Genomic DNA, 17054 nt, shown 5'->3' on the forward strand with positions numbered 1-17054 from the left:
TCCAAGGAAACGTCAAACTGAGACTGTATTTCAATCAACTCCAGCCAAGAATACACATGTTGAAATTTCTACCGGTCTTTCTACATCATCGTCACTAGAGTTCAATAATTATTTTTCACCGGAGCGGATGGAACAAGTCATTCGGAAGGTTATGAGGAAACTTCCAGTTCGAAGAAGATCAGTGGGCCTATTGTAAGAGAATGTCCACGCAATCGCCGTTTCAAGAAAGGAAAGCAAGTGATTTACTATCCACTGCTCATTTAAAAATCTGCATTGGCCATAGTTGATTTTACTCTTATTTTATTCTACCCAATAAACTTGAAAGTTTTTGTAAAAGTAAACCAAAGTTTTTTGAGTGAAACAATTTTACCATTTTCTTCTCAAAATCATGATTTTCAAAATTAATACTGTTGAGACATGGTAAGGCATAAATTGTGATACACAACTTTGCGTTAGCTCTGACGCATTCACAGAAGTCGTTGCGCTACAGAATTTGGTTTTCTCTTCCCTTAATTGTTTGTTTTTGTTTTCCCAAAGTTTCAGGTTTTAATTTTAACTTTAAAGTTAATGACTGCATCTTCTCAATAAAAAACCGGGAACCTGATTTCCAAATTTTTCGGGAAATTTTTCGGGTTCCCGATTTCCCGAAAAAAAATTACGGGAAATTTTTTTGTTCCCGATTTTCCCGAAAAGTTTTTTCCGACCAAGCCTGTACAGTGTACACGTCAAGGAACGTCTTCTACTATGATTGTTGAGGAGCTCGGAATGCCTTGAATGCTTGTCCACTGTCTGTTTAACTTTTTTTTTTAATAATTCTATCGATTTGAAATTCTCAAATCCATCATTTTCAAAAAATAACCACGGATTCTTCTTAAAGAAATACAGTGCTCAAAGAATTCTGAGTTCTTCTCGGCTTGCCCCAGACGCAACAAATGCGTTATTTCAGCTAAAAGATTTCAGTCGTTCAAAAATTTCCAAATTTTTGAACTTATTAGGCTGATGTATAATTTTAATTTAGTTTTCAGACAATTTTTTACATGGAGTTTTCTGAAGAGTAATGCCAAAGTGTAAAATTCATAAAAGAATTCGACTTTTTTTTTCTATATGTTATTGAAAAGCTTCAATTGGATACCAAAGAGCGATTGGCAATTTTTTAAAATCATACAATGAACATTTAAACCTTTAAAAATTATATTTTATCAACAATTAAAACATCAGTTAATTATTAGACCAACACTGGGAACTCCTCCTCATCCAAAAGTCCTGAATCGCAAGTTGGACAAATCATCTTCACTTTCAGCCAATCTTGAATACATCCGTTGTGATATCTCCTCTTGCAATACACACATTTCGTAGTATCATTCTCTATGTCCATGTTGTTAAGACAGATCACACACTCGGTGTCTTCTAACTCATCTGAAGCGTTTTCTGACGATGATAGGAGTTGTAGGCAAATCACGGGCGGTCTCGATTTCATAATATTTTCAAATGTGCTTCGAAATTCTTGAGAGAATACAGGGAACTCCGATAGTTTGGGGATTTCTTCGGCTGCGTCGAATTGATTGCATTGAATCATGGCAAGTCGATCTTCCACAGCTTCTGTATATTCTGTAGCCTCCTTTTCAAATCTTCTCATCTCCATTTTTGCCATTTGTTTTGTTTCCTCATTTTCGGTGTTCATGATGAATCGGTGCATTAGTTCAGCACACTTAAATACCGGATTTTCAACTTCCAGTGTTTCTTTGATAGAAAGCAGGTTGGATTGGACACTTTTGATCTTTTCAATTTTCTCATCGAATACAGTTTGAGTATCGTCTTCCTTTTCAACTCTCTGAAACCTCTGAATTATTGTCGCTTGTTCTTTTAACTTTTCCTCCTGCTCCCTGATGACGTCATCCTTCTCTTCCAGAAGTATCTCCAACATCCGAATTTTCTCATCCTTGTCCATCACTTTTTGTTTGATTTCCTCGTTTTCCAGTTGATTTCTGATAAGATCCTTCTTCAGTTGCTTCACTTCAATCTTCGAAAGTCTCAACTTCTCATTGGCTTCTCGCGTGAATTTTCCAGCTCGTTCGCATTTTGGACAGGCATTCGATTCTTTCGGTTCTGGTTTGGCTTCTTCAGGTGGGTTGGGTTGTTTAGTCTTTTTTGACATTTTCTTTTTCTGGGATGGCTTTTCTTCAGTTGATGGTTTTTCAATGGTCACATCAGATTTCGCTACTTCCGAATTCAATTTTTCAGGTTCTGACTGTGTCTCTTTTGATGATTGCGGCTTCATTTTCTTCTGCAGTGCATCTTCTTTTTTTTCAGATCCTTGGGGCTGAGCAGAATCCTCAGTCAGTGTTTTCCCATCACACAATTCACATCCCACGATACTCAACCTGTCACATGCTCCTTGTTTATGAATGAATTCCAATAGCGTTGGCACTTTTCTGACAAGACTGTTGATTTGGCACTGCACCACTGCTAGATTCTTTTTTGAAGTCTTCATCAGTTTTGAGCTCGACAAGGAATGCTTCAAGTGAGAGTTGTATTCGTTTTCCCATAACTCCTTGATTGTTTTGACATTCTTCAAATCAATGAAGTAAACTCCTCTGGTCCGATCAAAGTATTTTTCAACTGACTTGAAAAACTTCTTGATATGAATCCAATTCTTCTCTTTAGTTGTCTGAAACACCTTCTTTGCGACAATTATATCCATCAGAACATCACGGAGAACATCCACTGCAAGGTTACAGTACCCTCCATCGCATGTCGGGATTGGCGTCTGTGCAAAAATCAAACGAAAGTCGTCCATTTTCACAAATTCCAGATTCTTCATAACATCCTTATCGACTTTCTGAGAAACTTCTCTGAAAGTGAATGTAGACAATTTCCTTCATTCCGAACACTTCTTCCTCGAATCCAGACACATCCATATTACATTTCTTCAAAGTTTTGAGCAATTCGTCAGCCATCACAAAGTGATTTTTGTCAATGGAGAAGAGTCGGATGATTGGTATTGTCAGGGATACTGAATTGAGTGGTGGCAAGTGGATGGATTCTTTTTTAACAAAATTCTCAATTCCCTTCATAATAAATCCGATCCAATTAATGATTAGTAATAGCTCGAAATGATACTTCTCGGTTGAGTGATCCACGATTATGCCCTCCAAACAATCCGAAACGGTCTCTCTAATATCAACATGTAACGTTTCCATGAACCGTGTTTTGGAGTCTTCATAAATTTTCTCACAATCTTTCGATAATTCGAGAAACGGCATCACATTTTTCAGTACCTCCTCGCCGTCCTTAATGATTGTTTTGATGTCCGGTTTCACGATCATCTCATGGTGACTCCCAAAATCCATTTGTTGCAAACAATCATTCAGAACCCATTCGACCTCTTCCCTCTGGCATTCTTTCAGTGAAGAAATATCTTTGAAATCGAACAACAAAAACAAATCCTTTTTGTAAATATACATTGTATTCTTCAAACTTGTGTAATCATCAGGAGACGGTGCAACCACTGGGTCTATTTCGAAATGTTGAGTGCTGCCCGGAAAACACATGTAACTGCCGATATCCCTATTTAGCTGTTCGGCTGACTTGACTATCCCAAGTTGACCGCATTTCATGAGGGATTGGATGTTTTCCACACGTCTTTTCTTTTCGTCAAACTTCCACGTCACCGGAATCAGCTGAAATATAATACATTTTTTTAAAGTTGTTTTTTTGATTTCTGGGACCTACCTCTTTCGGAATAAATTCACGAAGAACTTTTTCAAAATCGTTAGCTAATGATGACATTTCTGAAAAATAAGAGGATGGGTGGTAGTAAGAGAGAAAAAGAATAAGTACAGCAACGAGATGTGTAGTGTGAAAGAAGCAAATAACTTGACAAGGGTCTTTTGGGTCATAAAACAGGACTCGCTCCTGGGAATAACGCTTGGCTATAGATGAGTTTAGCGAGAAATTGAGCGGGAAGAAAGAAACAGGACGTATATGAGAGAGAGAGAGGAAAATGATGAATGACTCTACATATGATAAAGATCGGCCAGCTAACTGCGCGACAGTAACCTCAATGGTCATAAAATAACAGTTTTCTGGGGGAAAACGATCGATATTATTATTTGAGATGACAGCGAAATGAGAAAGTATTGATTTTTGAAACTCAATATTTCAATATACACCGCCACCGGAAATGTCTATTAGCTTTTAGGCGGCTTAGAGAAGTTGCGGTTGGGTCGTGTGTCTTAATGAGCTTGTGAGTCACTGACATGGTACTGTGCCAATAGCCTACCGTGGCCCTAATGGTCGCGTTTATCAGTGGAGCGCAAGAAAATTGGCTCACCGTCAATTTTGAAAATTTGAGTGTTTACATGGACACTTTTCGAGCTTTGAAAATAATTTAAAATTCATTCAAAATATTCTTTATTTTTATGACTAATTAAAAGGCTTTTATTTAAATTAGAGTTTGGCGAAAGGGGATTTTCGTTTCAAGAACCGAAGTTTTAAAAATAACAGAATACATGCTCTAAAAAATAAGTTTTTTGCGAATAACTCAACAAATTTTTTTTGAAATTTTTCGAAACTGTGAAAAGAAATATAATGAACGTCTTAAAACTACACTAGGAAAATTGGTCTTTTACGACTTGAAATAAAATTTTTTGTTTTGGACATTTCAGCACACACAGTGATCCAGGAACCAAGAGATGGGGGACCAGGATTATGCATATGGGTTAACGTAGACATGCTAATATCATACTTGTCAAAAATCGGGCCGGCCCGGCTCGGCCCGTCGGCCCGGCCCGGCCCGGCCCGGCCCGGCCCGGGCCGCCACGGGCCGGGCCGGGCCGGGCCGAAATTTCTCTCGGCCCGGCCCGGCCCGGTCGGCCCGGATTCAAAAATGGGTACCCATTTTTACCAATTTTTTTTTGAAATTTTTCGAAAAAAAAACAGTAAAAATGCTTAAATTATCATTACATATTCACATTTTGATTCAATTTTAAATGTTTATTCGAAAACTATACTTTTTTCAAAAAATTTCCAAAAAAGATTCAAAAACTCAAAATGTTTTGAAAAAATGTTTCAAAACGGGCCGAGCGGGCCGGGCCGGGCCACGGGCCGGGCCGGGCCGGGCCGGGCCGGGCCGGGCCGGGCCGAGATTTTTCCTGATTTCGGCCCGGCCCGGCCCGGCCCGGCCCGGCCCGTGACAAGTATGGCTAATATAAACACCTGTTTCTATGGCTCACAGGAACAAGTCCGTTGGGAAAAAAAGGGAGAAGGTAGATGGGGGGGGGGCAACTGTGAACCGTCCTAAGATTTCAGACCGCCCGTTGGAAAAAGGACGGGGAAATGAGAAGGGACAGTAAGACAGGCAACCAGAGAGGAGCAAACGAAGAAGGGATGACTGACTAGATGTACAACAAATTGGTTGAATCGGATCTGACAACGCGCGCTCACATCTGCATTTCTGCGCCTGTTTTCTGGGAAGTGTTTTCTGGGAAGACAGATGTGAATCGTATGGGAAAGGAAAGGGATCGTTCCTGTTCATACACGTCTTTACGGTTTGCGATCGAGGAGACCTAGCAACGTCCTAACGTAAATGAGAACCGCGACTTGAGAACCTCTGCAACGTGGTTGATGGGAAGGCCTTAATTTGTCGTGTCGTTCTATCTCAATACCATCACATAATTATATAATGTTGACACTTTTTTTTTCACAAATTTGATGGAGCAGAATGGAAAGAATGAAATTCCTTGAGTCACGGGCCGTGGCGAAATTTTTCTCAGCCCGCCGTTGGAAATTCAAATAATTTTTTAACTAAAATTTGAGCGATTTTGGAAATTTTTTTAAGTCCGTTGGGAAAATGAAGAAGGTAGATGGGGAGAGACTAAGAACCATCCTTACGTTCCTGACCGTCCGTTGGAAAAAAAGAAGATGGGAGAAATGAGAAGGAACAGTAAGACAAACAAGCAGAGAGAACGAAAGAAGGAATGCACCGGCAGTAGGATGGAATGTCTTCTGAGACTCATCAACATACCTCATAATTGTGAAAAAGAAGAGACCGGGACGCAGCAGGTCAAAACATCATCTTCCCTTCCGGTCAAAATTGGGAAAATGGATGTCTTCAATTTAGTTAATTTTTTGAATTTCAAGAAGCTGATGGGTGATGTTTCTCTGGTCAAAGTTGGTCATATTCATTTCTGGCATTCATTTCACACATTATTCACTTGACCACGAAGTCACAGTGCATTGCAGGAACATTAAGAAAGCACAACAAGATATATTTCAATTCAATTTCATTCGCAAACCACAACAACAATATGAGACAAAATAGTTAATCGTCACGTGGGGAGCCATCTTGTGAACTGCGACGAGATTGGTCTGGCGAAACGTCACGAGATGGAGCAACGGAGGCATCACGTGATGGTGGGGAGCGGCTTCTGGAGGCACGACAGACTGAAGATACAGATCTATCATGACTTTGACGTTTGACCGGTGAGCGGCTTCTTGTAGCGCGACGAGCTGGCGTTCCAGATTCGGAACGAGCAGGACGTTGGCGAAAAATTGGGGAGCGGCTTCTTGAAACACGTCGTGCTGGAGATCCGGATTCCGATCGATCCCGGTGTTGACGAGAGACCGGGGAGCGGCTTCTGCTTTTGGACGCAGAACCAGTGCGACGTCCACGTATTGAAGACTTGGAGCGGGATGACGAGCGAGAGCAACGACCACGATTTGGAGACTTGGAGCGAGAGATCGAGCGAGTGCGACGTTTGTTTTCTTTGGCATACTCCGATTTGTCTTCTTTCAGACGAATGTAAGCGGTTTCTCCCTGGAAATGATTCGTATTAGGTTACGAATATTTGTTATTTTGTGAATACCCTACCTTATGAGATCTGAATTTGGTATCATCATACTTGCGGATGGCGTACTCCAGGTCCTCATATCTCTCAAACTCTACAACACCCTCTCCATTGTGCACATTGGCATAGCAAATCTCGCCGGCTTGCTTCAAGTGATCCTTGATGTCTTGCCACGATCCACTTCTTGGAAGACCTTCGACAATCAGACGGTAGTTGCTACGTTTCGGAGGACCACCATTTCGTCCAAAACGGGATCCATTGTCTCTGGTAGGCCTACCACCTGGACCACGAGGACCCTGGCCACGTGGGAACTCGACACGAAGACGTTTTCCATCAAACTCATACCCGTCACGGGCACGGACGGCTTCTTTCGCATCGCGGCGATCATCGAATTGGATAAACGCAAATGCAGGCGAATCTCTTGACCGAGACTTGATATCGATGTTCCGGATTTCTCCATACTTGTGAAAGATATCTTCTATTTCTTTTTCACGAACATCCGATGGCAAGTTGCCGACGTAGACTGTCATGTCCGACATGACCGTACTCTGAAATAAAAGAACAGTTAGGAGGGTAGTTATTAAAAGAAGAAAGATGAGACGCAAAATTAGAGAAGAACAGCGGGGGAAAGGAAAACGAGGGAAGAGGAAAAAACGACCAATCTCAATGAGAGAGGGTGGGATGACTGAATACTGCTTACTCATTCGCCTATCGAAGACCAAGAACGCAGTCGCACAGGTTGAGAAGTGCTTGCGCAGCCATCTGCCATTCCGTAGAACGCGCTTACCGTCACACAAGTAGAGAGCGCGCACCACAATAAATCTGTAGAGGGAGAGAGAGAGAGAGAGAGCGCCCGTAAAATTTTTCCCAGAGCACAAATAGGGGTGAGAGAACAGAGTAGGTGAAGGGTTAGTAATGGAAATTGTGGGAAGAACGGTTAAGGGAAGAGACGGGAATAACAAATAATTAACAAATACATGGCGAACAAACAAATTATTATATTCCTTGAATTACAGCTGGGATAAGAAAGGAAAGGGTTAGAATTAAAAATAAGGTGATGATAAAGGGATTAACAGTCAAATGTAGAACGAAGACAATGATAAAAATGTTCATTTCTCAGTCTTATACTAGCCGTTATGACCGCGTTCTCAGTGATTCTCAAACACCCGTCATAGTTTCAAAAGATTGTGTGGCCAGATTGGATTAGAGCAACAAAACTGTTCTTTATTAGTTTTTTATTTTTACATTTTTCTCAGAAAATATATTAAAAACTGAAAATTGCACTACGTACCACACATGGCCTTGAGTTTGCAGCTTTGCCATGTCGCCAAGACTACAAATGTTCTACGCAAATACAGTAATTTAGATTCTCTCAGTCTTCGTTGCCCCATACAGTTGCCCCCTGTGACTGTTAGGAAATATGGCCAGTGGATGAGGCCGCTACGTCATAACAACACCCAGTGCGTCATAACAACACCCACACAATTGTTGTGAATGCTTTTTTAGAATAAGCTTAGTTACAGTTTCAATTTGAAACAGAGAGAGCCGCAGCAAAAAAATCCTGAGAAGAGCTGCATCAATCATTTATTTATTTTGATGACAGTTAGAGAGCGGGTCCGGGACATTACGGCACAGTTGAAAAACTAGTGAAATTTGTTTAAATAAGAAGGTTGTAATGAGGTTTCAACGGTTCGGAGTTCGACTCCGACTGCTTGAAAATGGTTTCTTTTTTAATTTTGGTTTTTAGTACCAATCTAACAACCAGCGTTTGACCTCCACATGTGTCAAAATGTTTTGTTTTTGTTTTTGACATTTCGGCACTAAATTGACGTCCGGGGTTTGACTACTGATGATAGCAAATCTTTTTTGATTTTGATTTTTGACGTTTTTCTTTTCATTCAAGCAAGTTAGTAACATTATTGCGAGGAAGGTAGGAATAACTGTTGATCAAACAAGTTCTATGTGCATCAAATGAAAAGATGACGATTTGAATTTTCCAGAAAACCGCTCCAGGAAAAAGGAGAAAATTTTCTCATGCCAACGAAATAGGGAATGGTTTTTCAAAAACATGTACAAGTCGTTTGATCAATAGTTTTTCCTACTTTTCTTGTGTCGTCGGTACCCCAATCCGACCGCATTGCGTCGCTACTGCCTTACGGTTCCTAACTTTTCAGGAGACATGTTGATGAGTGTCAATAGACCTCGATGCCTACTGCTGGTGCGTTCATCAATAGAGCGCACTAGCTCCATTCCAACAGGTTCAGAACGCGCGCTAACCTTCCCCGGAGGCAGTGCAAATATGGGTCTCGCAACGAACGCGCGTTGTTTCCTGCGTTTGTGTTTAACGTAGGAAAAGAACCGACCCATATTACTCATTATCCTCTAGACTGCCTACCGGAATGGCTGGTCTTATATTGATTTTTCTTAAATTCTAGTTCTTACCCCCGTTCTCTTTTCCCTATTTTGTTATGCTTTTACTCTGTGCGATGGACGTCAAAATATTGAGAAAGGCCGAAAAAATACTCCAGGGACGGTAAGTAACATTCGATATTATTATAAACTTTCAATCGTTGGTTACAAACAAAAAGAAGAGATTTTGAAACTGTATTTTTATGATTCGACAAGAACTCACAGTTTGGTTGTGTTACCCAAATGGATGTATGTTGGTTGTGTGCACAGAATTGTGTACAACAAGAAAGTGTGGGAAAGGGTTGGCATCAAAGGTGGGAAAAGATTAGGATCGATGGAGGGGAAAGGATTGGGGTCGAAGGATGTGTAAACTTACATATTGATGCACAAAGATGTCATGTAAGAGTCCTTTACAAACAAAATGGTGGCGCGGTAAGATACGCCTCCCAAGAACACATCCACGACTCCGCCCATGGATCCATGAGTATAAAAAGGGGCCAAAACCGAGATGAGACATTGTTTCCACCTCTGTACCATTGTTTCCTGGTTCAGCCATTTTTTTCTCTTTTTTTAGATTCTTCTAGTTTAGTAGTTATTTTAAGTTTAGCTCTATTAGTTCTTTTTTTAGTTTAAGGGTCTTTCTAGCTTCATTCAGTTCTAGATCTTTTTTAAATTAGTTTTTAGTAAATTCTATTTTTCTAGAGATGGAGCTCAATAATGTGTTGACCTTTGTGGCCGAGGACTGGCGGCTAGGAGAGCTGGTGGCTCTCAACGCCACCCTCCGGGCCCTGGGGCCTCGTACGTTTGAGGTACCGGCCGGGGTGGCGGGCTGCGTGCCATCCGAGGCACAATCCAGCTTGTTAGGACATTTTTGTGAAATGGAGCATGCGCCTTTAAACACTCTAACCGTCTGCGCTCTCCACTCTCTCTCTCACACACTCTCTCACCTGCACTCTCTCATTTCTATGACGTCATCGGTATGACTCATTATGCACTTCATCAATTTCGAAAAATTTCGAAAATCCCGAGCTCATGACAGAATTTCAGACATGACAGAATTTCAGACATGACAGAATTTCAGACATGACAGAATTTCAAACATGAATACAGTACTCAGACCGCAATGTGAAAACTCGGCCATTATGCAAATGTTCGGCCACCATGATTACAGCACTTTGAACCAAATTTCAGCCACCCATGAACTTCTGAAAGTTTGGAAAAAATTTTGGAAACAGTCAAAGTCTAGAAATTTTCAACAGGAGTCGAACTCAGAGTTTCCAGCATTACGAATGGACACACAACCACACCGCCAAGTGTGTACACTATGAAGACAACCAGCAGGTGTTTGACATACATCTCGAAGGGTGTTAGGAGGAGGAAGACGACAAGCGGGACACACAACACCCCTTTCTCACCCCTCTCTTCAATGACCACGCTCTCCAAGTCCCCTTCATTATTACCAAGTCCCCTTCATTATTACCAAGTCCCCTTCATTATGCACACCATATTATCGATTTCCACCCCACCCAAAAACAAGACCCCGTTTTTATTGAGACAAGTCACTGAATTTTATAACCTTCAAGTACCCGTATTTATTGATAATCATAATCACATTATACAACATTTAGGCTCGCCAATCTTGCTGTCCGCCTTCTCATGACTTCCAACTCCTGCTTGGCCGCTGAACAGGCGCGGTACACCACACTTCCGACGTTGGTGATCTTCACCGTCCGTAAGGATCGCGCACGACTGATTGCCGTGTAGAAGCTTCCTGATCGATTCATGTGCTCCGATATCATCACGACCCCATCGAACGTCATCCCTTGTGCCTTGTTGACGGTGATCGCTTCGGCCATCGCTACAGGGAACTGGAACCAAACACCTCCGACTCCATCACGACGCTTGAACGGTAAGTGTTTGATCATTACCAGCTTACCATTGTCAAGCCTGAAATTCAAGTTATTAAAAATTTCACAACCACTGAGTAAATATTGTTACCTCTTCATCTCGACATGATCAGCGGTGACGTTGATCAAGGTGCCCATCAAACCGTTCACCAAGGACTTATCGGTTCGATCGAGAATATTATCCGTAATCATGATCCGTTTTCCGACTGCCAAACGCAACGACTCTCGTTCCGATCGGATCCGGGCGTACGCTGTAATCGGGCAAGATGGTGGGCATGTACTCAGCGGCTCAACAGTTATGACGTCCTTGGAGTGCTCCACAATCTGAAAAATTGTTCGTGTAAGAAAAGTAAGTATTTCATTTTGGTTCACATACCCAATTGTTGAACCCTTCCACCTGCTCGTTGTTTGGCGCCAACACGATGAAATTCCCAGCCGGATTTTTGTGGCGCAGTCGGCGCAACTTCCGGAAAATATCCGCTGGTCGATCACCCTCCATAGAGCATTGGCTAACCAAGTAGTCCACCAATTTCACTGTCCTCTCACCCTGACGGATTGCCGCAAGAACACTGGCATCGTCAGAGGACTTAGCTCTGACGTTTTCAGTGAGCTCAGTGAGCTCAAACAAACCCCAGAGCGAGAAGGGTGACTTTGGCGTCACAACTCGGCGAATCACCGCATACTCCTGTGGAATACCTAAACGAATACTTATAAAACTTCACCAACCCCGAGCCTAAAAATTACCTCTGAAGGTGTATTCCTTTCCACCTTTGACCGTGGGCACGGGTGGAAGTTGTAAAAGGTCCCCAAACACAACGATGGAGACACCGCCAAACACTTCATCCGTCTCGAAAGCCTCCTGCAGACGCTGATCTAGCTGAGCAATCAGCGTTGCGGTGGCGAGGCTGATCTCGTCAATAATCAACACCTTCAAATGTTGAAGAGCCTTCCTCATGACCGCAATCTGGACGGCCGTCATACGTGTGAACGGCTTCTTGTTCGGCTTAAAATTAATTGAAAATTTACAGAGTCACACCACGGGTCAAAGTTCCCTACCATCAACTTCAGCAGTGAATGAAGCGTCACGCCGCCCACGAGGAGGACTCCCCCCCCTAACCCGAGAAAAAGAAGAACAAGCAAACATTCCGGTACAGGGTGTCACAACCTGTCTCTGGCACCCGGCCAAGTGATGACGACTATCACGAATCTAGTCATCAGTCCCCAAACAATGCCCGATTTTGGAAAGAAGATAGGAATGTGTACACAAGTGCATCTATCAGGTTTATTGTGGGATAGACAATCAACAGAACCACAGACATAGAAATTCAGAAAATTAAAGTCCAAGCATCTTCTTGAGCGCTGGGCAGTCATGCTGGAAGAATTTCATGTTCTTCTGGGCAATGAGATGGGAACGGCACACAGTGCAGAGAGCGAGAGCTGAAATTTGAAATTTAGAAGTTTGCAATTTTTCACCATGTAAACTCACGAATTTGGACCATTCCTTCAGCAATTTCAGTTGTTTCGCGTGTCGAGTTGAATTTTTTGCATGGGACGCACATGTGGACAATGAGGGGGTCCAAACCTTTGTAGAGACGTTCAGGAATGATTTTGGCATTTTCCTCAGTGGGGATGATTGACTCGGCAGCTTTTTCATGGAGCCACACCTGAAATTCAAACTTATTCATCATTTTTTCAGAGCTCCAAACTCCAACTTACACGTTTGGCCGAAGATGAATCCACTACCGATTGGAGAGACGACGCATCCTTTTTCTTCATCAACTTCCTCGGAGTTCCATGGTTAGTCTTTTCATCCACGTCATCCATAAACTGTCTCTTCGAAGAATCACGAGCCCCCCAGGTCTTGGTCTTGTCAGACTTGAACATGGAGGATGAATCAGAGTGAGATACGGACATTTTTCTGGAAATACTGGGCTAAAATTGTGAAGACAGTCAACAGGTAGCCAAAAGTGAAAAGTGAAAATGAACAACCAGGGCTGAAACTTCATTATATAGTGGGGGACGCCACCCTATGAGTCATCACTAAAGTGGATGGTTCCCCCAAGAAACACACAATTTCGAGAAAAGGGGGGGGGGGGAAACGAAGGGGAACACGGTGTAAACTGGGGCGAGGAGCGAGAACAATAGATGACAGAGCATCACAGTTTCATTTTTGCAATATTTGGATAGTTGGTGTCGACCCCTTGGCAAAGTTGAAAATGAACGTATCAGGCTTCTTCTTAGCTTCTGGGGGTGAGGAGCAGTTTGAGGCATAGGCGGGGGCATAATCTGGGCTTGAGGAGTGTAAAAGTACTGATCCAGTCCACAAGGAGAAGTCTGAAGTCAAATTTTCGATTTTGCCAGACCACTCAAATTTACCGTGTCAAGCTGTTCAACAATTTCCGTAGGATAGATGTAGTCAGACCCATCCGCGTTCATAATCTTCTTTGGTGTAGACGGATGAATAACCATGATTTTTCCAGAATGGACGCTGATCTTACTGAAATTATTGAAGATCTGATTCAACAGGTGATGGAGAATGAGGACTGGCGGATAGGAACCGATGATGAGGTAAGTTATTTCCATAAATATAACGAAATCAAGATTCATGAAAATTTTCAGAAAACGGCGCTCGACCGACCAGAAGAAATTGATGAAAGAATGAAAGATGTCTACCCTATGGAGAGGAGCACGCCCGCCGACTACAATACATTCTTGGAAATGAGGAGGAGGAGGTCGATGAAAAGCTGGTAAGCTTTCACTTTCAAAACATGACTCATAGAGGGGATGCACGTTCCACAACCCCGCCCGCAAAACTTTTGAAAAATGGAAAATTGAGGGGAAACTATGTCCAAATTTTGAGCTGAGAACTTGAAAAATTTTAATTATTTTTTTCAAATTCTATTTTCAAATTTCCCACCAAATTCAAATTCAAATTTCCCACCAAATTCTTTTCTATTTTTTCAAATTTTCTTTTTACACCTGAAAGTTTTAAACATTTTCGGGTTACTGTAGTTCGTAAACTGTGCAGTGTGCATTTGCGCGTCAAATGAAATGCATCGAAAAACAGTTTCGTCATCAAATCATTCTCTTCTCTCTCCTGTCACATTTTTCGGTTTTTTTTCCGAAAAATCGGTGATTTATCGATAAAAAATCATGTCTAAGGTAATTTTTCTGTATGTCTAACCAATTTTCAATACTTTTTTCCAGCTCATACCGATCAATCTGGCCGAATGTGCTCCCTGCAAAGAGCTAAAAGGTGTTTGCGTCACGAACAGCTCTTCAAGCTTCTGCGTATATCCTCGCCCATTGGAGGATTTATCTGCTGTGAGTTTTTTCTCTAAAAATACAAAAACATTATGTTTTCTGTCAAAAATCGGCAACATTTCCGTTCAATGTTTCAGAAAAAAATCACTTTCAGTGATAATTGACTGAATGTGAGTTATTACGTTTAAAACACGAAATAATTCTTTTTAGCGCAAAATGTTGTCAAAAACCCAAGAAACTTTTACAAATATACATATTTTCAGCCACCATCGTCACCACCATCGTCACCACCGCCACAACCACTTCCATCACCGCTTCCATCACAACTACAACAAGTTTGAAGACTTTTATAATTGTTTTTTAATTGTTTGTTAATTTTTTAAATTATTTTTATAATAAAATTGTTGTGGTGGTAAAAATTGTGTTTAAAACTTTCAGGTGAAAAATAAATTTGAAAATAGAATTTGGTGGGAAATTTGAAAAAAATAGAAAAAAATGTGAATTTGAATTTGGCGGGAAATTTGAATTTCTTCCACAAAAAGAAGACTTTGGGAGGTGTCGTGCGGGGAACAGCTGTTAGGGGACCCCCCTTCCTTTCTTCTTATCCCCATACTACTCATACCCAATTGTTGAACCCTTCCACCTGCTCGTTGTTGGGATTTTTGGGGATGATTGACTCGGCAGCTTTTTCATGGAGCCACACCTGAAATTCAAACTTATTCATCATTTTTCAGAGCTCCAAACTGCAACTTACACGTTTGTGAGTTTACTATTTTTATAAGTGAGTTTACTATTTTTATACATATCTAGAGGTTATTCTTTTAGTTCATTTATGGCTTTCGGCCCACGGAGCCGCTGGACCACGGTGGCCACCCACTTCCACCAGGCCCATGCGGTCTGGGTCCACCACTTGGCGGAGGACCCAGGGTCCATGTACCCGGTGGAAGTGGTTGTAGTTGCCGTATAGGCCATCACACCACCACCATCCCACCCCAGCCGCCACCACCACCCAACAGCCATCACCACCCAACAGACAGGTAAGTTGATAGATAGATAGAGAAAACAATACTTTACAATAATACACATTTTCAGTGCCACCGTACTCATCATCGCCGTCACCGTACTCATCAGCCGAATTGTTTTAATTATTGTTTAATTATTTTACTTATTTTCATATTTTTTTAATTGTTTTAATTGTTTTTTAATAGTTTTTTAATTGTTTTTTAATAGTTTATTATAATAAAATTATTGTGGTGGTAAAAATTGTGTTTCTTTCTTTCAGGTGAAAAAGAAATTTGAAAATAGAATTTGAAAAGGAAATTTGAAAAACATAGAAAAGAATGTGAATTTGAATTTTGGTAGGAAATTCGAATTTTTCCACAAAAAGAAGACTTTTTGACTGAGGTGCAAAAAGTTTTCTTTTTTCGGAAAACGGCCCGATATTCTTCCGCTTTGGTGGGTGAGAAAGTGTGGAAAAAGAGGGCAACATCATTTTTTCTAGGAGACTGTCTATCGGAATGACTCGGTCGCCCTTATATTCAAACTGATTCTAGCATAAAATACAGTTCAAACAGATTCATCTCAAAAATTCTTTGCCCAGTCTTACTCTATTTACCGGAATTTTAAGAACGACGGCGCTGGGGGCTGCGGGGGCCTACAATGAGAATGAGACTATTTTTGGCGGCTTCTATCTGGGTCTTACTTCTCAAAAGAAAGAAAAAGAAAATTTAGTCGTTGAGATTAGTTAACTGCAATTAAAATATGGTAAGGGTGAGGAGGGGGATGTCTGAATCAAGGCAGAATTTTCAACGCTCTTATACAAATCACTACGGAAAAGCACTCTCAATGGCTTAAAATTCAACGTAGGAACAAAATCACTCAATATAGAGGAACAATTATCATCCAATTAAATACCATATTTGACCATCACGGGTTCATCTGGATACGCAGTTGTTTGCCATTTCAGCATTGATGTCGAAATTCAACGATACATGACGATTGACGTCCAAAATCCGCACTAAAGCAAGTGACATGACCGCAACCTATTGTAGGGGATGGGAGAATAGGAATAATAGGTGGGCCATGGTGTAGCGGTAGGGCACACTCAGAACTCCTTCTAGCTTACGGAATTTTATCTACTGCGGTGGGATCATGTGCAGTGGCAAAAAGATAAAATTTCGGGCTAGACGACCAGGAACTCTTATATGAAGATAAGAGTTCGAGTTCAATCTCGAGGTGGGAATCTCCATGTGATGGGTTAGATATTTGCCCATATCTTTTCCATAAGATATAGAAAACATGATTAAGAATCGATCCATGTTTATTGAGTAAGCGCAGAGAGGTCCAGATGGACCGACCTCTCTCCGGCCAGATGTTAAGACACATTCTCTGTGAAACTCGAGCACCGAGCTGTTATCCACTGTACAGAAAAAAGTCAAACCGGTTTTTTTGAGTTGGTATTATGCATAGTGAGTACCCAGACAACGGCTCTATCCTAGTTTACAGGTCCCATGGGAGTTTACAGGTCCCATGGGAGTTCACAGGTCCCATGGGAGTTTTCAGGTCCCATGGGAGTTCACAGGTCCCATGGGAGTTTACAGGTCCTATCGGAGTTTAAAGGTCCTAT

The 17054-nt window shown here is 41.5% G+C and overlaps 4 protein-coding genes across 4 annotated transcripts; all 4 read right to left on the reverse strand.

Moving 5' to 3' along the window:
* Positions 1–1225: 1225 nt before the first annotated feature.
* On the reverse strand, positions 1226–2797 carry GCK72_022674 (uncharacterized protein; the record flags this gene model as incomplete). The annotated part of the gene is made up of 1 exon (XM_053734983.1): positions 1226–2797. The coding sequence occupies one exon, from the start codon at positions 2795–2797 to the stop codon at positions 1226–1228; it is 1572 nt and encodes a 523-aa protein (XP_053578549.1).
* A 31-nt stretch (positions 2798–2828) lies between these two features.
* Positions 2829–3789, reverse strand: GCK72_022675 (uncharacterized protein; the record flags this gene model as incomplete). Its single annotated transcript, XM_003092114.2, has 2 exons — positions 2829–3680; positions 3733–3789. The coding sequence occupies 2 exons, from the start codon at positions 3787–3789 to the stop codon at positions 2829–2831; spliced, it is 909 nt and encodes a 302-aa protein (XP_003092162.2).
* Positions 3790–6322: 2533 nt separating this feature from the next.
* GCK72_022676 (uncharacterized protein) lies at positions 6323–7387 on the reverse strand (the record flags this gene model as incomplete). Its single annotated transcript, XM_003092106.2, has 2 exons — positions 6323–6817; positions 6872–7387. 2 exons carry the CDS (start codon positions 7385–7387, stop codon positions 6323–6325), a joined length of 1011 nt encoding a protein of 336 aa, XP_003092154.2.
* Positions 7388–12497: 5110 nt separating this feature from the next.
* On the reverse strand, positions 12498–13078 carry GCK72_022677 (uncharacterized protein; the record flags this gene model as incomplete). The annotated part of the gene is made up of 3 exons (XM_053734984.1): positions 12498–12601; positions 12651–12828; positions 12881–13078. 3 exons carry the CDS (start codon positions 13076–13078, stop codon positions 12498–12500), a joined length of 480 nt encoding a protein of 159 aa, XP_053578550.1.
* Between the last annotated feature and the right edge of the window lie 3976 nt (positions 13079–17054).

Source organism: Caenorhabditis remanei, chromosome X (genome assembly GCF_010183535.1).
Source record: "Caenorhabditis remanei strain PX506 chromosome X, whole genome shotgun sequence".
NCBI classification, from domain to species: domain Eukaryota; kingdom Metazoa; phylum Nematoda; class Chromadorea; order Rhabditida; family Rhabditidae; genus Caenorhabditis; species Caenorhabditis remanei.